Below are 24,098 nucleotides of genomic sequence, written 5' to 3'. Positions count from 1 at the left end.
CTCGCACTTGTTTCTTTAAAAAAAGTTCTACATGAAATTTTGTGCCATCTGTAAAAAGTTTTGAGACCCCGCAAACAATACTCATTGTATGCAGGCTACACAAACACATTCACAAGCTACGTGACGCTGTAAAGCATGATGTGCGCAAAATCTGAAAGGTGCGCATTAAAGTTTGATAGGTTTGAGTCTTAATCACCTTGAACCTGGGGACGCTACATTGACATTACTAGACGAAAATAGTTTTTTTTTTAATTAAATAATGCATAATGTACCAGACTTCAGTTCTACAACGTCTACTCAACTTTGTATAGTCAAACCCAACAGCCACCACACTTCAACAGGCATGTATCTGAAACGTTTACTTTTGACGACCGTTTTGATAACCAAGAAAATATTTCTCAGCTGTTTTTATTATTTTATAATATTGTATTGGATTTTACTCTATTAAACTTGTTGAGGCAATATAGAGCCGCTTTAGTCTAATTAATGCCAACTATTGCGTTTAACTAAGCTTATTTTGTTAGTTGCACCATTGATCTACGGAGGTTTCAAATAAGTTGCGCCAGATCTTATAAAATAAGTCTCCCTCTGCGTGAATGCAGTCAACTTCGTATGGTTCACAGACCCCTTCATTAAATTATACTAATTCTGGCGATGAGTCTATGTCATAAATTGCAAAATGTTAATGAACTAACATTAACAGCATTCATTCAAATGTAGTAAGAAGATGGATCTTGTATTCATAAAAAACTAGATTGAATTTTTTTTGCAATATTAAAAATATTCGCAACAAATATGTCGTTCATTTTTTTCTCCGCTACCTTAAACTTTGCAGGAATCAAAAGATGACACGAAGTGAAAGAAGTATCCGCAACATTTAGGAAGTTGGCTACTGCAACGCGGAGCACTCACTTGCATGAAATACGCAAAAAGATCACAAAAAATAGAACTATAGCACTTGTCACATAGTATGAGATAGGGCACTGATATAAATAGTCTTCTATCGTACACGGAGCAGTCACCTTTCGAAAAGATACAAAACAAAAGAAAACTAAGAGGGGAAGGGGGTAGCAGGTTTCGTATATCGAGTTTCGCTATAACACACAAAAGCATCAGTGACAATAAAAAACGAACACAAACACACAAAACTAGGCCTTCAAGTGACGCGAAAAAGAAAATAAAGAAAAGGTATTAGCAATCTACAAACCTGAAGAAAATTCCAATATAAACGGAATGCTATGCGAAGAAGAAAAAAAGAAAAACAAACAAGAGTAAAGATTGTTGTTTATCGGTACAGTGACGCTATATCACTGTCTTGTTGGAACTCTTTTAAAGCCATCATAGCAGTTCATTACGCTGACGCGTTATTCAACGCATATTGAGGCGTGTCTGTAAAAAGAGTCGTCATCGTTGGTCCTTATCTAATCATAATCCCTTTCCGTGAAAATCGCTGTTGTGGTTTTAGTTCTTCCGGTCTCCAAAGAAAGCGCGCGAGATCTGAAAAAGTACCACGTGTCTAGGTGTTTGCGTGCAGCGACATTAATGTCCTCAACAAGTTTAGAAGGAACAAACTGTGTTGCACGTAGACTGAACTTACGAATCTGCTCAAGCGAAAATGATGGTTCTCAGGCGATTACCACGGCCGCTGTCTCGAATACAACGTCATCCGCTGCCACAATGATCTCGTGCAATTTGTCATTAGCAAATACGCTCTGAGAGCTTTAAGTGTTACTATTCAATCTTTACCGTTATCTTCCATGGCCCCTTACTTTCGCAGGCAAGAGAGAGAGAGAGAGTAACAGAAAGTTGGAAGGCAGGGAGGTTAGCCAGACGCACGTCCGGTTTGCTACCCTGCACTGTGTGAGGGACATATATGGATGAAAATAGAGAGAGGAAAGAGAGAGAGCACAGTTTCCACACATATGAAGGTGCACAGCGAGTCTTTAAACGGTCTCTAAGAGCTGTCGACTTGAAATACCGCAATAACGCTTTCGTGGCTTTTTGTGCCATCGACGCCCATGGCTGTCGTCCAAGAGTCTGAAAAAGATTCACCGACGATTACAATACTCCCTAATGCGAAATATGAGCGCAGCTCTATACGTGTTTTTATTTTGCGATATGTTGGATGGTGCGGACAATCTGTCTTGGAGCGAAGTGCGGCGCGATTGCCTCGCTAATCTGGAGATCACGAGAGCCAACGCGTGGGTGACGCCTGGGCGCGATTCACAGCAGCCGCCCCCGACAGACCTCCGAGACGACGCGTGATACTCTGGCGCCATCTCGTAGCCAGCATCGTCGCGCTGCGCTTTTCTTCTCACGCTTTCGCCATACCCTCCTCCGCTTTACGCCTCATGGTCCCGCTGCACCCTCCTCTCCACTTTCCTTCTCGCGTCTTGCATCCCCCCGCTGCGCTCCGCGTTTGCTTTCATCTTTCGCAGTGCTCGTTCACTCGGTTGCGCCGCCGCCGACACTCGCCGCAGGAACGGCCGCCTAAGAGCTGCGGTCTAAAAACTGGATGCCAAGGATTCATCACCGCATCTTAAGGTGTAATCATGCATCCTATCTGAGACAAGCAGTAATTATTCATTCGAAGCTGCTAGGGACGCTAACTTCGCTGTGCGCAAGCGCATTGTTACATGATAGTTTTCTAAATTTCACATGCTTCTCTTCGGAATTAAAAAGAAATTTTAGCCAAGAGCAGACCTCTTAACTTCGATGGGGGCGAAATGCAATAACGCCTGTGTTCCGTGCATTGGAGGCACGTTAAAGACCCTCTGGTGGTCAAAAATAATCCGGAGTCCCCCACTACGGCCTGCGGCATAATGAAATCGTAATTTTGGTACGTAAAATCCCAGAATTCAATTCAACATCTGAACGAAAACAATTTGTTGGGATGTTTCCCAATACGCTATTCTACTTTAGAATTGAAGGTTTTGCATTTAAGTAAAAAATTAGAAAGGTAGTCCATTAATTTTGTTAATTATATATGAGGCTCATTTTGAAAATCATTTTCGGTTGCTCAACAGAAAAAAAATATTCGAGGAAAGGAAAAAATAAACAACTAGACAAAAAGTGAAGGACGGAACGTCATACTTAAACCCGAAGTTGAAGAAAAAAGAAAAGCTAAAGTTCAAACGCATGCACACTGTCAGCACACGGAGATTGGACTGCACGCAACATATAAACTCTCCATAGCACATAACGCCCCCTATGCAATGCCTGAAGGCTACGGTAGGGAATCGCCCATTGAGAGCGCACGATTCCTCATCTCTGTTAAGTTGAAGCACAGCTCTCGCCTCTGTCGGGCATACAGCTGGCAAGTTAACTGCACATGTGAGACGTCCTCACCAGGTTCCTCATCTCTGTTAAGTTGAAGCACAGCTCTCGCCTCTGTCGGGCATACAGCTGGCAAGTTAACTGCACATGTGAGACGTCCTCACCAGGTTCAGCACAAGCGCATGACAGTGATCTTACCTTATTTTACGTAAAAAGTTGTTGATGAAGGCCAAAGTCCCTAGCCGAAGTCGATAAAACAAAGTAATTTTCGGTACCCATGGTGCCTTAGCCCTCTAGAAGTTAAAAGGAGTAGCAAAACCAGGAACTTCCAACCTCTCCGCTTGATGCCACAGTTAAACCTAATATGCTCGACAAAATAGTCAAGAATACTGCTTCAGTTGCGTTCGCGTAGTGCGCGCCTGCTTCTTTAAGGCTTGGCAAACGTTACCTCAACCACCTTGCATACGAAAGTACCGGAGATTTGTCATGGGCTTCTTGACTCGCGTTATCATTCTTACTACTCCTACTCCTATTTTGGTGGCTCTCGGGACTAAGCGCGCTACTGGTTATGCGCGCAAAAGCAGTGCGCGTAGCACTGCACTCGCCGCTTACACCTGTAATGTGCACGAAAAGCGGTTGCGTGCAAGTCAAACCAAACATTTCAGTTCTGCCAGTTCCGAGTGCCGAAAGGTATACCTAAGGCGGCATTTGTTTATTGAGCGCGGATCCCTCAATAAGTAAATGTCACTAAGACAACTGCGATAACCTTTCCTGTAACATATTAGCTAAGCCCCTATTTGAGGACCACATCAAACAGAAAACTGCACTATTAGTTCAGCGTTCAATGGAATCAAGAACAACAAGATTCCAGGAGTAGCGCTCCGCTGATTAAGCCACTATAGTCCGGTATGGTCAGCATGCGCTCGTATACAAGGTAAGCCTGCTAGCAGAGTGTTCGCGAAACACGGCGGGGGAAGGGAAAAATGAAGAGTATGATGGACAGGAGCAATGACTGATCGCATCACCATCGACGCTGATGCTGAACTTACTGCAGGGAACCCGCCGCCTCCATCAAACACATGTGCGCTCTCGCCATAGCGACGCAGTCCGCCGTTATGCCTTCGCGCGAGATACGCTTGTACGGTGGGTTGGTACCATAAACACTCCCTCGCACCACCGAGCGCGTGCCGAGACTGCGGCGTGGTGGATACACTTGACCATCTTCTCCTCCGGTGCGCGTATACGCACACACACCGCGCTGCAGCCACGTAGGGATTCCCATCCACATTCGGCAATCTGGGGTTCACTGAAGACTCCGCGGCAGGGCTCGTCTTCTCCCCAGACTCAGTTAAATGCTGTGCACACACGCACGAGAGCCTGACGACTTTCTTGGACGCCTCTGGGCTTCTACAGTGCATCACCTTCTGTGGGGCATGACCACTGTCTCAAAGCTTGCGATTGCGGTCTCTTCAATGCTGTATTCTCCACACGTCTGCACGGAAACGGTTCTGCGTCTCGTCTCCTCGTATGGCGAAGCTTCCTTAAGCACTGCTACTCTGCCGGAGTACAGCTGGCGCGCAGACCTCCGTATCGCGGGTTCTCCTTTCCACCTGTCCCGCGCTGTCGCCAGCAATGAAGAGCGATGACGAACGCTCGAATACATGGCCAGGAAGCCGAATAATGGCTTGTGAAGCGGGTCGACGAAAACCGCGGCCATGAAAGTGCACCAGCCTACAAAGGAGCCGCATACATGTACACAACATCCGGGCGTCAAGTACGCCGTAGACAGGACTATGATACCGGCGGTGATCTCCAAGCTTTTCTCTCCTTTACTCGCGACGTATAGGAGAAGTTGACTTTCGGCTCCGACATGCGACAAGGCAAGGGAGGAATGCCTCTTGCAGACGTTGGTCGAGGCAGTGGGGCAAAGCCCTGCCGCGGGGAGAGTAGCTCGTCTCATCGAATAAATGTCCCGCACCCGTTAACTTAATTCTATGCTTATTGTTACTAGACCCTTCTGAAAAATTCTTGCCACAGAACGCTCCCCGAAAAGCGCTTTACGACTTCCTTTGAATAACACAAATTTCTATCAGGGTCTCGTGAGGGGCCTTTTTCTTCGAATTAAAGCTGGCTTAATGCGAGTTTATTGAGCAAATGATACGTGCACCTAATTTAAGTATAGAAGCGTTTTTACATTTCACTCTTATCAAAATGCCGCCGCCACGACCATGAATTGAACCCGCGACCTCGTGGTCAGCAGGAAAACACTGCAACAAGAGGTGCTAAATGTTCTTGCCATCAACGGTTTCAACATAGATTCGGCAATTACACAAAAAAAATCTGCTATCCATCTCAGTATCGCACACTCTTGCTGTATGCACGTTGCAATTTCCAATACAAAGTCTAAAGTACAACTTCCGTTCTAAATCCTGCAAGACATTCAAGCAATGGAGTACTTCCATCCAAGAACACCTGAAGTCAACATATGACCATTTTTTCTGCAACTTAGCAATGCAGCTTGTCAGACTCACTGGCCGGAATTACTCGTAATGCCATTGGTGTTCATCCAGGATTCAGTAGAGAGAATGAGAAAATTTATTAGAAAACAAGGGCGCGCTCACTCTGACGACTTTCCATGGGGATGATAACCTTCCATTCGTCATATATGAAGTCAAACTGCCACCTCAATTGCCATTCAGCGTAATATTCACCAGCATTGTGTAAGTTACATGGTCTGAACCAATGGTACATATTTTGTTTGTCGGACGCAGTAGTAGTACAATTTATTTATAGAAAGACAGAGAAGCCGGTCACAGCAAACGCTATGCTTAATAGAACTCTAGCGGCGTAAACTCGCTGTTGAGTATTTCGTGTGCATTCTTCATGACACATTCGGCCTGGAGGCCGGCACTTTTGGAAGACAATATATATTGTATTGATGATTTTGCGCTTATAGGCCTAATAAGCGTCGGAAAAAAAAGTCAAAAAGTCATCCACAATCGAAGCTTCCAAAATTTTTTTATTAAGTAAGACGAGAGCTGGAACGTTTGTCGAACAGTTGGTGTCAAAGGAAAAGATTTAAGTACACAGGGTATCCCAACTATCCTGCACCAAGATTTAAAAATATGCAAATGCCACGTAGCTGGACAGAACCAAGGCAATGTTGTTTGCCGTCGCTAGGAGATACTCAGATTATTTTTTGCGTTCCGCCTGATTACATAATTAGTCTGAATTAATTAACCAACTTCTCAAATACTATAATGACATGAAACGCGTTAACAAGAAAATTAAAGAGCAATAAGAAAAACCCTTGATACAGCTTTCTGCTGCGCAACACGTGCTACATAAAAGTATTTTTCCAAGTGTGAAAGAAGCCCGCGAATATACGCGAAATTGTCGCGCGACTGGCCGCTACGACTGACAGACTACGTGGAAGCTGCATATCTTTTTAAATATTGGTGCATGATAGTTGGGACCCCCTGTATACTAAACACACCTAGCGACTTCGTCATCTGCAATTCCTAACAGAGTTCTCTGCGTCTTCTTATATCTTATTTCTGGAATTCTCTACGGATGTTCGTGTGCAGACTTTGTGCCACTTGATAATCGAAAAGGCCCTTGGTATTTAATTACATTCAACCCTCCGCCTTTTGGTAGTCTTTCATACTTGCCATTAACCGGGCATCTTCTAAGGTGCGCACGGCCGTCTATCAGTTTAGTCGAATTTTAGCGCGAATGCTGTAAGGGGGAACTAAAACCCTTAATCGTTGCCCCACCTCCTGTTGTGGCACTGCTGCATGTATTGGTGAAATACATGCCAGTTGGTAAAAGCAGTTCGCCATGTTTACAGGTTTCAGGAATCTTTTGCACGGCTGCCCATGTGCAAAGCGCGAACAGCGCGCGCGTTATTGCCGTAGGGATGCACAAAACGCTCTCAACCAGGTGAGAATGGTATAACGACGAGGCAGATGCGCCATCCTCAGCTTATTAATGTCAAGAAATAGGCAAGCTTTACTGGGTGGCGACATAAGCCTGGTTAGGTGTGGCGGTGATGGTGGGACTGACACTCGCAGGACGAGCACGACCCGAAGAGCTTGCAGTCGGACCAGGCCATGGCGTCTCCGAACAACGACGGTGGCTGTGAGGAGGCGGCCAGCGTGGCTTCAGACAGCCGCAGCGACGACTGGGCCTCCATCGTAGTCGAGTGCGCCAACCACGGCTCCAATGGTGCCCACTCAAGCAGCGACCTCACCGACGAGGTCAATCGATTGCTTCTCGCTGTTTGAAATGCCTCCTCCGTGCTCTAGCATGTACACCACGAGGAGGAAGGCGATAATTGGACTCGGCATCTCAGTGTGCTTGCGCCGATTGAACTGCTCTTTTATAGTTTCCCTGCGCCCATTATCTCCCGAAATGCGACGGTCAGTATAGTACCCCAATTATGCTACAAATTGTAGTACAAAATGCGCAATCCAGGTTAAGTGCTGAATCAACTGACTAGGATTGTTTTATGCGCTTTGGCATGGAGAACTGAAGAGAACATGTTCTATTTCAAAAGGTTTCATTGTCCCCGTGCAATGCCATTAAGATAATCTCTTTATTAGTCATTGCGCTTTCGGATAGGTTTTCTTTTTTATGAGTAGCTATGGAGTATTTTAAAGTACTTCAAACAGACATTCAGATGACAGTAATGAATCAGCGTCGAATACTATAATCCAGTTAGCTTGAACGGCTGTTTCCAAAGCACCAAGAAATGAAGCGAACGCAACATTAATATTTGCAACAAAGAAAGTACCGAGTTCAAGGACGGCTTTGTTTATAATGCTTTTATTAAGCAGACTGAAAAAAGAACCAACACTTTAATTGTTTATAAAATGCCATCAGCAGTTGAAATATTGACATAAGGCTACGTACTCATCTGTTCGATTGTGCATGTAGCCCCTGGTGTCTCTTATATCGCCAATTGCTCATGTGCGCAGGGCGTGGACAAATCCCACGTTGACTCGCCGGTGGGTTCAAGCCACGACACCTTCGAGAAAGGTGTAGACACAACGGATCTGCAGCCGATCATTGCCGCCGAGTAAACCTCAACAGCGGCTACGCTCGCCTCTTCGACGACGAGAGCAACTCAGGACCGGCAGCGAGGCATCTATGTTTGTTACAATTTTGTTTCCACTACATGGTTCCTTTCCGACAACCCGCAACGTGAATACAATACGCCAATATAGCTGTGCCAAGTCAGGAATTGACTTCGACAACACATTCGATCAGTCATTCACAAGCTGTGCTAAGAGACATCTCGAGATTTTATGCCACACGCACACATTAGGAGTTTCTGTCGTAGTTCTCATTCCTGTTACCGTAACGTGTCAATCGCAAAGCGTTATTCACTTGCTAAACATTTCGAAACGGTGTTTGTTTTTTCTGGTTTTCCTTTTTTCATTTGTGCACCAGCTTGTAAGTCCTCATCTGCAGACAAAGGTGACCGTGTGATGGCCTTTCGCAGTCTGCCCTTTTTTTTCTTTTCACTATGTCTTGTTTATTCTTTTTCATGCGACATGCAGTGGTGTTTTGTTTAAAGAGCTACAGTCATTGATTACTGTTGCAAACAACAATGAGAAGTGCGTAGAACCATTCTCCGCCAGTCCCTGAACTACGCCACGAACTTGATGCGCTATGACTCATTCAGTGCCCCCGGTCGTTATTGCTGCTAAATGCAGTAACTAAAATCTTGAGAACAGAAATTAGAACAAGGAAGTCTGCACGAATGTCGATTTCGCATGAATAGAACCATGTTACTATACATAGAAAGGAGTCAAAGCAACAACCCCAAAATGTACTGTCTGCGACACACATAGTATATTTCATTCTCCTGCAATCTGCGGTTTCCGTTTTCTGTTGTGGCCGCAGGGCAGTCTACGTCAGTGCACATGCGTCTGGAGCAAATAATTTTCTGAATATCAAAGTTTTGTATTGCCGGTGCTTCCTAAGTTATGACACTAAATGTCAAAAAAGTTGCCTAGTGTTACCTCGGTGTCAAATGCGTTAACTGGAGGATTTCAATAAGCCGTTGCAGCCTGCTTGAAATAATGGGTGCAGCTTTAGGGGTGCGTGATGAGCGCGCAGTTAAATGCATCGCGAAACGGCAGCATGCATAGAACAGAACGGACTTAGAGAAATTATCACATGATTTTCACGCTAGAAAATGTGGGACATGGGCGGCGGTAGGGTGCAACGTGGAGATGTTGCTTAGTACCCGTGCCTCGCCTAAACAGCACGGAAGAGCATGCAGTACGGCTCGATCATTCCCCACTGCTCCGAGGCCTCTCTTTAGGCATGACCTGGAAGTATCATAAGGTATATTTTATGAAAAAGAGGCTACGGTAAAGGCAAAAGTTAGTTTTCCCGGCATGCCGTTGTTTCCGTTTCCATTCCACCTGTGCTTGCACATGTACAGTGTAGACGTAGTTGTTAAAATATTGTAAGTTTTGAGCTTGTAGTTGTAACAAAAAGGGTCATTTGTTCTGAACTATCGAGGACTTCTGGGCTGTTGGTCTGCTCGTGTCGGAATAACCCTTGATGTCTACAAGCATGAAGAGCTTACAAACGCGGAGGTATTATTTTTATCAAAAACTGACTCACGCTGAAGAAGCTCTGGCACCCACTCAAGTCTCGGCGTTGTAGATGCCCAACTGGGTCGACATAGTGCAAAGGAATGCATGTTGACTGCTGCATTAGATAAATATGCATCGAATTACTCTTTTAAGGCGCTGACTGAGGCGAAATCGTGGCCGCATGGTTGAAAACCTTTCTTCTCTCAGGCCCATGTACGAGCCCAAACTCATGCTTCACCTTACTTATCGTTTTCTTTTCATTTCCTGTTATCTTCAGCCAAGGAACGTGAAGTGTGAGTGTTCTCCTTGCACGACGTCAGAAAATGACGTGCCGATGACAGTTTTAACAGTTCGAACGCGTGCGAGCTGATCGCTGTTGGGTTTTCGCTGCCGGCCAGTTGAGTGCAAAGCTATTCGAAGTTTGTCCGGATGAGGCGCCTTCCTTCGTTCTGCGGCGTTGCGTGCGAATCTCCTAAACACACGCTTGTAAAGCTGCGAACTTATTGGTAGCGGTGAAATAAATGAAACCCAGTTTAAAAGCCTGAAAGTTAACTTTTGTTTGATTTTGTTGGCAGGGGAAAGTAGACCTGCTGTTAGTACTGACGCGTTGTCATGTCGAGGCCCGCTCTTGCTTATAAGAAAGTATTCAGGCAAGACAATGGCAGCTATGCATATCTCAAAGAAAATACGGGCGCTTCCTTGCAATATGTCCAGAGGGAGATGTTGGAAACCATAGGAAAAACTGACTGCTTCTTTTCCATCAGTTTTTTTTTTCACTTGTTTATTTGAGCTAGTAAATGTCGCCATGCTCTGTTAGCCCGCACAATAGAGCCGCTTAACTTTAGTAGCGACGAAAGCTGCTGCGCTTTGGCTTGCTCTACAACTGATTGCTTCAGCGGTTATCACGCTGGTTTTTTTGCATACAAGGACAACAAACTGTAAAGACAGCATCCGTGCAGCCTATAATGTAGTATTTTCGTATTCTCTATCACAATAAAACATATCCTCTATACTATTCGTTAAAATAAAGCATTAAAAGACGTAGGGTTATGCTGCACATATTCAAGTGACCTGACACTTTAACATTTGCTGTCCCTTGTGAACAGGTACGTGCTTATAAACGAGGTGTTTTTTTTTCCTCAGGTGACCTCGGCGTGCGTTTCGCGCCTCTGTAAGCGCGCAGTTTCTGATGCGATATTGGTGCCAAAAAAGCCTGGTATATTATTTTACATCTGGCTAAAGCCTGTGGAAATATATTTTCATACTGGAACAATATATTTCTGCTTGGTCACAGTTTGAATTTAATGTTATCGTGTCAGTCCAGAAATAAAATAACACTATATTTTGAGGAAGTTAAGGCACCAGATTTCGAGCTCCAAGTCTTGTGAATACCATTAGAGCCTTCAGGCAAGAGCCGATATGTCGTCTGAAACACCTCCTATTCTTCATTCTTTCTCTCTTTCTTCTTTTTTTGTGGGGAGGAGTTGGAGGGGGGGGGGGGGTCGGTTGCAGAATTTCGTCCTCATAAAGAAAAAATCAGGTAGGGTAAGCCAGATCGCGAAAGTTTACATATCCATGATTTTTCTTTGAATCATGGATCCGTTTGGTTTTTGTTTTATTGCTTTGTTTCTGTCTAACGACATTGAAGTTTGCCCCGAAAGTGTAAAAATGGCTCTATAGCACACAGGATTGACACGATAAGTCGCATTTCTTTTGAGAGGGCACTTCGAACCGTTTCTTCAATCCAAATACTCTGCAATTTAGTCTGGCTCATTTGTGAAACACATATTTGTGATTTATTTTCACGCAGAACAGAATACGTAAGCGGCAGCCGCATGCAGCTCTCTGGAGAGGCGATAAGCGCTGCAGGCAGGCACTGCACCGATTTATGTCTCTTGTTTAGTATCGTGCCAAATCTCTCATATAGCTACTAAACCGTTTTAGTTACCTAACTTGTTCTGCAGTCACAATGCTATTTTACACTGTCCTCAGTCACTGCTCATTTCTGCAATATTGAGGTGAAATAGGAAGATAAAAGAAGCTGAAATCGCCAATGTTTCATGTGCTTCCGTAGAACGTTCCCACGGCCATGTTGTAGGCGTTCAATACAGTTATTTCGATAGTTTATTTTTTCAAGTATGCCTGTTTTTCCCAAGAGACTTGCGAGTATTTTTTGAAGGCACCGCGCATGCGCAAGTCGAGCAGACGGACGGCCTTTAAGCGTCTCCTGTCACGTGCAGTCGTGTAAAACAAAATACCACGTTTGTTAGCGTATGTACATAACGTAGTTGTAGGTGAGCGTAAATGTAATAGTCTATACGCCACGTATATACAAAATAAACGTAGTCCACAGAGCGCGCTAACAGCGCCACCTGCGCCAGCACTCTTGGGCGTCGGCCTGTCATGTCTGTCTTCCTCGGTGTGAACGTCGTCTTCGCATGAGAAGTGACAACTCTCGACCAATGTTTGCACGCAACACAGAATGCAACTTTACTCTGTTGACACAATGGAGACTTATTTTGTTGGCACTCACATTCGTTGAAGCCTGTCTTCGCTATTGTTCATAAGGCACAACAAAACTGTAGAATACGTACCGTAGCGTCAGACCATGTACTATACATGTATGTAGCATTGCAGATTGCCCGTGTAGTGCTCTAACGCATTGTGTGACTCGTGTGCGCATTCATTCATTGTTCGGCTGTAGCAAGCTTCCGCCTCACCAGGGCCCGTATTCACAAAACGTCATGGATGCCAAGTGTGCCTGGCGCCCAAATGGCCGGCCATTGAGGAGACGGCCTTCCGTTGGGAAAGTTTTGTGAATGCGGGCCCAGATGTATTGCGCTACTTAGACGGTGTCCTCAAGGTAGTGTAGAACTGTTTCACGAGCGGCATACTAAAGCGAAGAGAAAAAAAAAAAGAGCTGGCTCAGTATGAGCATGCATTGTGACGCTTTAGGTGCTCTGTTCACAAAATATTAATAATGATATATTGGGCGCGTCTTCTAATGTTTTTATACCCCCGGATATGTTTGTAACATGTACTTAATATTGCTATATTGTATGAAGCACCCATCTGAAAACGTTTCTAGTGATTGTTGCGATATCTCGTTGTTGTGGCCGCACTATATAGCGGCCTTTACAGTTTCTAGTCACACCTTAAGGTCGATTTTTGTGAATTACTTGAAAAAAACGTGGGTGAACTGTCTAATCTACTTGGTGGTCAAGTTTAAGTTCTCTGCTGTCGTGTGCACCAACTTATCGCACGTAACACTGTTGAAACCTTAACGGCTTTAGTTGGCTCTGTTGCGCATTTGTTTCTTTTTTATTTTGTTTGCTGCTAAATAATAGTGTTGTACGCAACGGATTCTTGTACCTTTTTGTCAAGCTGCCACAACAGCTGCCACAACGGCCACAGCATATTATTCTGTACGTACAACGGCCACAGCATATTATTCTGTACGTGGGAAATAAAAAAATTAAATTATGGGGTTTTACGTGCCAAAACCACTTTCTGATTATGAGGCACGCCGTAGTGAAGGACTCCGGAAATTTGGACCACCTGGGGTTCTTTAACGTGCACCTAAATCTAAGTACACGGGTGTTTTCGCATTTCGCCCCCATCGAAATGCGGCCGCCGTGGCCGGGATTCGATCCCGCGACCTCGTGCTCAGCAGCCTAACACCATAGCCACTGAGCAACCACGGCGGGTGTGGGAAATAGGGTACGAGCACATTTGTTAAAGAGGAGAGGGAGACTAATACATGAAAAGGGGCTGAAGAACTTTTAACCTTTATCAAGCCTGTTCGTCTGCATTATCCCGAAAACGTACATTAGTATATTTTGTTGCGCGCTTCAATTCGTGAATTGCCAGTTAGCTCCCGGTTTCTTGTTGTTCACTGCAAGTCACCATTGGCTCTGTGCAACTTTGCAGTATACGGCTTTAGCCCGCACGTCTGAAGCGTGGGAGCAGTGTGTGGCAGGACGCGCGTCTGCGCCCTCTAGTGGAGGCCGCTGAATAGACATGATTTCGGTAGAGCGATTTGGGCGAGATGGCCAAACTTCATGACATAAAATCAGCAGTTCCTCGCCCGCAGTTATTTGCTTTAACCGCACTTCGGTGCTTTGCGCTGTTCTTACGTCATGAAGAGACGATTTCCTACTCAGCAAGCGGCCGGCGCCTTACTGGCTTATCGCTGCTGGTTGCGTTGCCGTTGGTGCTGCCTTCTGTGCTACGAACACAGCCGCTGCAATGAGCGATGAGTGACGCGAGGCCATGTAAGGCATGCCTTCGTTTTGCATTTAGGCAACTGCTGAGGCTCACCTGGCGTACGTTAATATCGTTAAAGGCGAATTGTATAGTGAGAAGGACGAGTAAGCTTCAATCAGCCCATTTGGCGACGCGTACTCAAAACAAGTTGTCTCGAACCAGCGCTCTAGACGGCGCAATCGCACTTCGGAAAGCACCGCAGCTGCGCTCTATACAAGTGTGCTGGAGGCTGCACGAGTCTAAAAGTGAATTACTTTTTCTTTCTTTCTTTCTTTCTTTTACGTTCCTCGGTCAGCTTTGGCTCCCAGCAGTACAACTGTCAACAAAGAACGTAGCTGTAAAAACAAAAATGACGGTGCTAAGAGGAAGTAGAGCGCTTTTTTTTCTCTTGTATGGCATCCTCGTAACTTCATGAGGGAAGACGTCTGCCACAAACGATTCTTGACGTACTCGTATGGCTCTAGAGCCACCAAATATTTTGTAGATGCTTTATAGAAGGGGTGGAGGCAAAATCTGTTTTCGTGTCGACTTTATCCAACCAAGTCTATGCGTAAAATTATGGGATATACTGTTAAGGGAACTTGAAATTATTCTTGTATAGCCGACAGCTGGTAACCGACCCCACCCTAATATTATGTAGACGCCAATAGTCGACCTAGGTGCTGCAATTTTCCTAACCTTTCTTCATGCACACAAGTTGATGGCCCGCTCTGTACACATGGTAGGGGGGGGGGGGGGGGAGGAAGGGGGAGTGCGTTTGATGGATGTCCAGATGCTGCCTAGATTGCTCCCTTCAAATTCTCTCAAAGATTTAGCCGCTGATAACGTAGGACGGTTTCCTGGCGGCCTTCATAACAGCAAAAAAAAATGCTCCGGGAGCACTGAAATAACTCGTGATCTTGCCGTATGCTTCTTATGCTGTTGCGTACACACGCAACGCACAAAATCACATATCACAGAAGAGCCTGTGCTTAAAAGTGATAAGGATGCTCATCCAAAATCGAGCACCGTTGGTGATGTTAAGATCCAAAGGAACCCAGTTGTAACTAATGTACAATAAGCTGCATATTTTTTTAAGAATTGTTAACCGCATTAAACTTATTCAAATTATTTTCTACAGTTCTATCTTGTGTAATTTTGTTCTAACAGAAAACTAGAGCCAGTGTTGCGCGGCAAGTTATTACACTCTTGCGACGAATAACACGAGCGCCAAGGGATCGATGCGCAAGCTTACTTTCTTTGCCGTGAATGAAGATAAAAAGCAACAAAAGAAAAAAAAAAGACCGGATGCATTTTTCAAAAAAAAAAAAAAACCCACTCCAGCGTTCAAATATCAGTTTTAAAGGTACGTGTAGAGATATATCACTGGATGGGTTTCAGCCATTGAATAGCGTTGGCGGAACAAACTTGTCATTGTAACATATTTTGTTCTGTGGGATAAAAAAAAAACACAGGTGCTCCTTTTATCAGATGAACATAGCCGTGCAGCTCTGGCCTGATACCTCAAGAAGCACAGCTCATGCAGTCATTTTTTTTCTAGTTTTCAATATATTAATAATATTGTGCCGCGAACACTATTGCACCACTGCGTGCGCCTGCATATACTACTATACATGCGCTTTTGCAAGAAAGACAAAAAAAAAAGCTAAGATAAGACACCCAGAGCGATTTAATATTTCAGTGAGGACACTTTCCACATAAACATGCGTATCCCCGACCACCATCCGCTTTCCTTCACCAGGCTTTCCCAGAAGCTATAGTGAGAGAGAAAGTATGGCTGTGCCTGTTTTCAGAGCATAAAAGTTATCGCAGATATTCCCGGTGCTCTTGCATGGCGTTAAGCACGGAGAAGGATCAGCGAATTTGCCTGTTCATTACACTGACAGTAGTAAGGCGGCTCTAAGGCCTTCCTGCGTGGCTGCTGTGGTGCGGCTCACGTAGTGAGTGCTTCCCGTTATGAGGGTGCACGCCATTTGCTCGGGGCTATTAGGCTACACGTAAATGTAATGTTACGAGTCGACGTAAAAATGTTAGAAAGGCGCCTTTAGGTAATAACTTTGCATGAGAGAATACGACCTGAACGTTTGGCGGGTCTGCAGGTACATTTACGAAGGGACGCGCCCGCGAGGAAGGATAATCCACTGGGAGATGAGGGACAGGGGTGGAGGGCAATTAAAAGAAAAAAAAAGAGGCCGAGTTAGAGAAATAATCATTAAGACTATAAAGATCGTGAAATTCAATAGCTGCATTCGAGATTACTTAAAGAAAGCAAATGCAAACGCACTCCTTTTTGAGGGAATAGCAGCTTGTCCATAGTTTGACTCCGTTTTCGGGAGTTTTCGTGTTTAGACAAAGGGTATGCTTACTAAGCTTGGCACTTGATTAAGAGTAAGCGCTCGCCATTATGGGGCACTAGAACACAAAAATGGAGCCATATTTGGCCCAACCAGATGCTATTGAAGAAATGGCTCTCATCACAAAGAGCAACAAATCATTTTGTTCTCCGACAGTTGGCCAAGCCAAAATTCCCTTGTGTCCGACGGTGAGCCTTACGTGTATGGCCAAAGGGACACACAATAAATTGTGGCAAATCTTTCAGCTGCTCAAAATAGCGCGAGAAAGAGAAAACACGAAGTAAATAAACGCTGCCACCATTGCCACCGCAATAAAGTATTGCCACAATACTACGAATTGGTTCAGACACTACATGGGCAAGGCGGTGTAGGCAAAATGGGCAAGATGGTGTTTTTCACTTCATAAGAGTTGCACACATCAAACAAGCACATGAAATACAGGTAGGGACACGTAAGAACATCACTGCGCTGGGAAATATTCATTATGCTGTTGCGTCAATTCTATAATGGCGCTTCGTTGAAGCAATAGCCTTCGTGAACCTACATACGCCATCAAATGGTGGAACGCGTAATTACTGGCATACTAACAAAAGGCGATCGAGAGTTCAATAGACATTTACATTGCGCTTCCTTGCGTGGAAGCGAAATTTGCGCGAAGTAACGGACACCATCGACGCTCGAAACACCTTATAGCACTTAGTGCGAAATGCCGCGCCATTGGACTGCTCTTGTTTGTGCCATCCATCTGTCCGTTTCTAACAAGTCATCCGAAAAGGAAAAAAAAAAGAGAAACATCCACACGCACACACACGCATCACGTACACACACCGTAGCGGCCACGGTCAGACCGACGTGCTCGCCTTCGTCTCCCAAAGGGGGTGTAGTAATGACAGCGAAGGGAAGCATAGTTTCTTTACTTTCACTCGGTGCATGCACGACACGGGTCCTTAACGCGGTGCAGCAGGGATCTTCCGATTGCGGTTACCAACCCTGTCGCGCCGGCGGCCCCGTTCGCTATCGATCTGTCCTTGATGACAGGCCGCTAGGCAAGACACGCAATCTACTGGGCGTCTGGCACCGACCGCATTTCAGGCCGCCCGACAGTGTTTGCCCCTGCGGCACCGGCCTTAAGCACTGCGCCAGAAGCGGAAGTCAATCCTTTGGCTATACGAGGAAAGTGCGCGCCCGCCCTTTTTCCACAGAACTACCAATTAGTCAACTAGCCGGCCGAAATTTGAGTTCGCGTGGTTGACTCGCACACATATCAAGTGACCGCTCCCTGAAGCGATCGATACGCCCAGTGTGTGTTTCCTATTACGGCCGAATCAGCTATGCGACCTCTTCGTAAGACTAATTGGCAGCGCTGTAGGAACAACGCTCGCCCACACGCACGAAGGGTACAAAGAGTCGACATGCCGATAAAGCGACGTACTGCATTCATTTGTTTGCAGAGTAAATACTGCCTCTGAGAATCAAACTTGTGTTGGTCTGAAGGAACTTCATTGTTTTTGTGGAGTGTTGGTCCGCAATGTTCATGCGGCGTAGTATAACTCATCGCCCACTGAGCAAATTCTTGCAGTTTCAAATGAACGGATCCAAAAGCATATAATACTTATTCGATATACTTTGCTACAATATTGTTTCGTTGTTGCTTAAATGAACATCTTCAAGGTTTCTTTTTAATTGCTCGAACCTAGGCAGGCACCTCTGAATTGAACATTTCATTAAGGGAGGTCGGGGGGCTTAGATGTATAAAAACGCATCTAAGCACTATGTTCGTCTGGGTAGAAACCGCTATACGAAAGTAAACACCATCAGCTGCAGTATCGAAAGATTATTTCATTGAAGGATAAAGAGAAATCCACTGGATTTTCACGAGACGTGACCAAGTTCAATGGAAGCTATACATGAGCATAATTCGCACTGGTATTTCTCCCGCGCCATATTAATTCCTTCAAGTTCAACCCGATCTTTCTTAGATGTAATTTGCAACGCTTCTAGATTCTAAAATAAGACAATGGTTGACGCACTATTTATTTTAGATTTCGTACTTCAGGAATTAAAATTGGCGATGATCAATTTGATTATGTCGTTCATGACATTTCCTAATGTTGTGGTCACACAGCAGCAACGCAACAGGAATGTCGAGAAAACAGAAACCTCACTGTTAGCGACAGTACTTCCTGTTGCTCAAGTTTGTACTTTGCAAACTGTGCCCATGATAACACATTCGCTTGCAGAAATATGTCTGCGAGTTGTGCTGTCGACACGTGTTTCCCGCATGTGCGGTTTGGTGGTTAACTATGGATGCGATGAGTGAATGCCTCAGTCTTGCTTCGAGAGGCTTCATTTTGTGGTCGCTTCACACAAAGCTGTTTATGACTAAATGCTGAATAGAGTAACAAATCGAATGGCTGTTCAAGGTTTGTTTAAAAAGAGCTTCCTAAAATATGAAGTTGACCCAGGAAGAAACCAATGTACAAAGCTACCAGTGGTTTTTAGAGATTTGGGCCCGTATTCACAAAACTTTTCTTACGTAAGTGACGTCCGTAATTGGCCGTCGCCACGGCGATCGCCTCGTTACCTTGCCGATCGCCATCATGAGTGGCGGGTGCTCGAACGCCGGCCAATGAGAAAGCTGGCTTACGTAAGAGGAGTCTTGTGAGTAAAGGCGCTGGGTGTACGCTGCACTTTGTGGACTGTAAACGTTGTGAACACTGTAGTAGTATTGTATTCAACACGCTGTTTCCGTATTCAACACACATGCAAAGCCAATCTCGTGCCCATAATTTATGCCTGTATGCGCTTCAACCCTGATCCCAAAAACCTGTGCTCATGAAATTTGACTGTACGCGCTTCAGCCCTGTGTCTTCACTATTTCACGAATAAAGAACTACATTATTGCCGGATAAAGAGCACTATTTTCCTGATACACCCTATTCCCGATAATTTCACATCAGCTTAACACAGCTGATAGACAAAATATAAAAGGATGTAGCATTTGGTGGTCATTTCATGCCACCATGTGGTATGCCGTGGCAGGTAAGTTAAGCATGTCGAGATATTCAGTCGTAGTTTTCGTCATACTAAAAGGCACTTCTTTTTGGTTCTTCTTTACAGCGTGCTGTACGTTACCCTCTGGCGCACTCTTTTGACCGCATTAGTGGGCTAAGTCATCCGCGCGAGGTTTCGCCATGTAGTGCACAGCGCAGCTATGAGGCTATTGAAAGCTTTGTTTCGTACTTCGCCGTCCCTCTTTAATCCTCGTATGCTTCCGGCGCTCTTCCGAGAAAGCATAACTTATCCATGAAACTACTCATTCAAAATGAATTCGCGACGCATGCATCCTTTGAAGAGGATTGGCACAACGTTAATGCGATTAGCAAACTTATGATGGGTGTGCAATTGGGGATATCTTTCATATGTTACGATGATTATTATGAAGAGTGGCACATATTCAATGACCAAAGTTGGCGTAAAAGAGGTTCATTGAAGAGTGGTAGATACGCAGTGACCCAAGGTACCAGAAAGAAGAACGGTTAAATCCGAACATAGATACCGGAGAGTGCTTGAAGTACCCGAAGAAAGATAATCGGATTAAAAAACAAGGCATGGCGAATTATATTCTCCATCAGCCAATGTAAAGACGTTGTGCACACGCCAGACGGCATTCAGGGCAACAACTTCGTCGCCGCAGTTGACGAGGGAGCTCTACAATTAGCTTTTATGGTTAAGCCCCGTAGTGGTTCATAACATGAGCTGTAGCAATACCAGAAGTGCGTAAAGTTGGGCTTGTTGGCTGTTCATGAGTATGGGCACAGCGCATAAATTAATTAAATTATGGGGTTTAACGTGCCAAAACCACTTTCTGATTATGAGGCAGGCCGTAGTGGAGGACTCCGGAAATTTCGACCACCTGGGGATTTTTAACGTGCACCTAAATCTAAGTACACGGGTGTTTTCGCATTTCGCCCCCATCGAAATGCGGCCGCCATGGCCGGGATTCGATCCCGCGACCTCGTGCTCAGCAGCCCAACACCATAGCCACTGAGCAACCACGGCGGGTCACAGCGCATAGTAAACAGGACGCACAGAAGAAGACACACGGAGCGCCGTGCGTGTCTTCTTTCTCCAGAAGAAGACATACTACTTTGCGCTGTGCCTGCAGTCACGTAGCGATACAGTTTTTCTTAGGAGGGGCAAGGGCAGTGGGACCGTCTTCTAAATTGGTGGACGCCCAAGAACGTGGACGCTGACAACGCAGTGGATAAAATTACTGCTGGATGATATGAAGTTCGCGTGCCACTTGTGCTTGAAGGCCGAGTTGTGGGTGCCTGTTCACGCTTGTGTCAGGCAGCTGCACTTCTCAATGCCTTCTGTGACGACGACGCGAAGCGCGCAAATGCGTTTACTCATAATGTTCAGAGTCTCGCAATTAAATAATTCGCTGCTGAAGCTGTTGTTACCCAGGGAGTAGCAACACAATATGATTCGCTCAAACAGGTTTAAAAGCAAGTGACAAGAAAACATTAGGTACAGTCTCAAAATCTGCGGATGACCTGCAGAGAAGTTCCGTGAAATTTAACAAGCTTTCACATGCTGGCGGCGGCGTCGGAACGTGGATTCGCAAGACGATTACCATAGGTGAAGGAGACTGTAGTGTTACATTCAAAACTATAGTAAAATAACCTCTAACCGGTGCAAAGATGGTGTCATAACACTTAGTTAACGTCCCAGCATGCCACATTATATAACTTGAGATGCTAGGGCGTTAGAAAACGCGTAATTCTTGATCCGATCTTTAATTACGCGTTGTGCTCTCGCGTTCAGCTCCGGCAAAAATCCATAGATGCCTGGAGAATTGTATGTGCAGCCTCTCTGCGCAGCCCGCGCTTACATTTAATAAACGCTGGAGTTCGCGCGTTGCTGCAACGATTAAGCGGCCAAAGCGAGCGACGACAAAGTTCCGCTACATGCACAGCAGACGTGATTAAGCGCTAACGAGGCCCACATTCGTCGACCTTACCAGGAGTACCTTGTATGCTGTATACACGCCTATATTTCACAGTGCCGGCTTGCTCACGGGATCGTTCAACACCAACCAACACATTCTACCAATGGAATAAGCCGACCGTGCGCTCTACAGCCTGCGTTCGGTAGCCATTCCAAGAACAGAACCACTTCAAGTACACGCTGCATTACTGCGAGGCGAGATAAATACCTCGAAATACCTATCTTTTATGTCATCGGTGGCTATCCTTTGCCGTATTACCGGTATGTGCTGAAAATGATGCAGTCCTTCTAGCCTTCATTTCTGCGCTTTTGATATATCCGGTTCGTGAAGACTGCTAAGACATTTATTACGTTTGTTCACCTATATTTACCGGGTTATCCTAGACACTCTGTAATTGGGGTTTGCATTAATGTTTCTTTATATACGATGAGCCTACAAAGCTGAAAACTAAATTCCGTTATTAAGCGAAGGCTTAGGCCTACGACGCCCTACTATAATCATGTTGTAGCCCTTATAACGCCAGTGCTGGCCTCGGCGTATGAGTTCTCTCATGCATTCCTTATATTTAAGAGTAGAAGTTATTCGGATAATTTGTAAGTAAGTAAATTATGACCCTTGATTGTCCATTCTTTATTGCGCTTCATGGTTGCCTCTCACGAAGCACCGCCTCAGATATCGCCGTGATTCGTTATTCCCACCATTCGCTCAGCTGAGCGGATGGTGCGTGTGTGTGTGTGTGGGGGGGGGGGGGGGGGAGGGGGGGTGTTACGTGAGCCTCTGTGTGATTACAGAAGCAAGTTGACAATGACTGCGGTAGCACGACTGCGACGACATGACTACAGTCTTGGTTTTATTCAGGCGAAAAAAGATTACAAGCCGTTGCGTTATGTAGTGGCGTAGCTAGGTCGTCTAGCACCCGGGGCCCATAGGTCTTCTGTCTCCCCCCCCCCCCCTGGGTGTAGCCTGCGGAAAGAGGGGTGTCTTCAGACGTATATGACACCCCCCCCCCCCCCCACTGGCCCCTTGCACCCGGGGTCCACGGCCCTCCGGCCCCCCTCGTTGCTACGCCACTGGCGTTATCACCTGGGCCGACTCTCACGTTGATAAATTTACTTCTTTTCCTTGCTTACGGAGGTATGAGCCATTGCTTAAGGGGGTATGAAACTTACGCTCGGAAGCCACAGAAATACTTGCGCACTTAATAACAGAGGTGATACGAGAATGTGTGTGCGTGCCTATCGTCATCGTGACTACCGATCAAGAAAATAAATGCATATCCAAGTGATGAGACGTATAAGCTTTTGCATAGAATGAAGCGAATGACGCCAACATGGTCCTACTAAGACCACCGACTAAGGCACAGGGATCAAGAGAATGTGTATGTGCGTTCGTGTGTCGCCGATCTGTGTGTGTGCGCGTGCGTGTGTGTGCGTGTGTGTGCGTGTGCGTGTGTGTGCGTGTGTGTGTGTGTGTGTGTGTGTGTGTGTGTGTGTGTGTGTGTGTGTGTGTGTGTGTGTGTGTGTGTGTGTGTGTGTGTGTGTGTGTGTGTGTGTGTGTGTGTGTGTGTGTGTGTGTGTGTGTGTGTGAACAATAAAATTTGTTCATATCTTTCCTCAAAATTCTGTGTCACTTCTATGTCGTGCGCCAAACAGCTTCGCTGGTAAGCAACCTCCACAGCAGTGGAATGGCGTGTGATTTTTTTCTATTTAAGAGGCCCGGAACGACGCGAGGTGGGAACTTGCACTCGGTTTCATACTTACGTGCAACGCTGCCGAAGCTACGCAAGGAGTTCGGTCATCAAAATATGTTGCCCGCGCGCTGCCGCGCCATCTGGTTCAGACAACCAGATCTGAATCAAAATGGCATGTTTTTTCTTAGTATTAATGCGATTAGCATCGTTACAATACTACGGTCACTTTCCTGATGGGGCGGCCGTCTATATCTAACAAATATACGGGCAGATTATGAAGGTAGTGCAGTTTAAATAATTGGGCCTCTAACCTCCTTCACAGTGCTCTTCAATAATTTTTATTTTTATTTATCCAGTGCTGGTTAGAATCGAAACAGCGTCACACGGGTTGCTCCGGGCAGCCCGACGCTTCAGCACACTGTACCAAAAATTTCTTTTTCTTTGCGGCCGGTCTTCGAATTATTACACTTATTATATTACACTCTTATTACATAACAGGTTAACCAGAAACACTGACGTTAATTAAATTATAGGGTTTTACGTGCCAAAATCACAATTTAATTATGACGCATGCCGTGGTCGGGGACTCCGGAATAATTTGAACCGCCAGGGGGATCTTTAACATGCACCTAAATATAAGCACACGGGTGTTATCGCATTTCGCTCCCATCGAAATGCCGCCGCCGTGGCCGGGATTCGATCCCGCAACTTTTTGTTTAGCAGCCGAATACCATAGCCACTCAACAACCACGGCGGGTAAAGACTGACATTAAATGGATGACATTATGTACATTAGGTGTGTCCGCCCCACTGGCAGTGACGTTGTCATTTAATACTTCCTTAGCACAGCAAGATTTTCAACCCTGTTTACCCACTCAGGAACA

The 24,098-nt window shown here is 45.5% G+C and overlaps 1 protein-coding gene across 1 annotated transcript in view; it reads left to right on the top strand.

Moving 5' to 3' along the window:
* The window catches only part of LOC126545441 (uncharacterized), a 265,594-nt gene extending 246,171 nt beyond the window's left edge, over positions 1-19,423 (top strand). Inside the window, exons 6-7 of the mRNA XM_050193317.3 lie at positions 7,350-7,535; positions 8,256-19,423. Of these exons, the coding sequence (XP_050049274.1) occupies positions 7,350-7,535; positions 8,256-8,360 (291 nt within the window). The 3' untranslated portion in view covers positions 8,361-19,423. The remainder of the gene's footprint in view (positions 1-7,349; positions 7,536-8,255) is intronic.
* Positions 19,424-24,098: the final 4,675 nt, after the last annotated feature.

The sequence above is a fragment of the Dermacentor andersoni genome, chromosome 1, assembly GCF_023375885.2.
Source record: "Dermacentor andersoni chromosome 1, qqDerAnde1_hic_scaffold, whole genome shotgun sequence".
Lineage (NCBI taxonomy): Eukaryota > Metazoa > Arthropoda > Arachnida > Ixodida > Ixodidae > Dermacentor > Dermacentor andersoni.
Note: the sequence above shows the minus strand (reverse complement) of the source record. Positions and strands in the feature narration are given on the sequence as shown.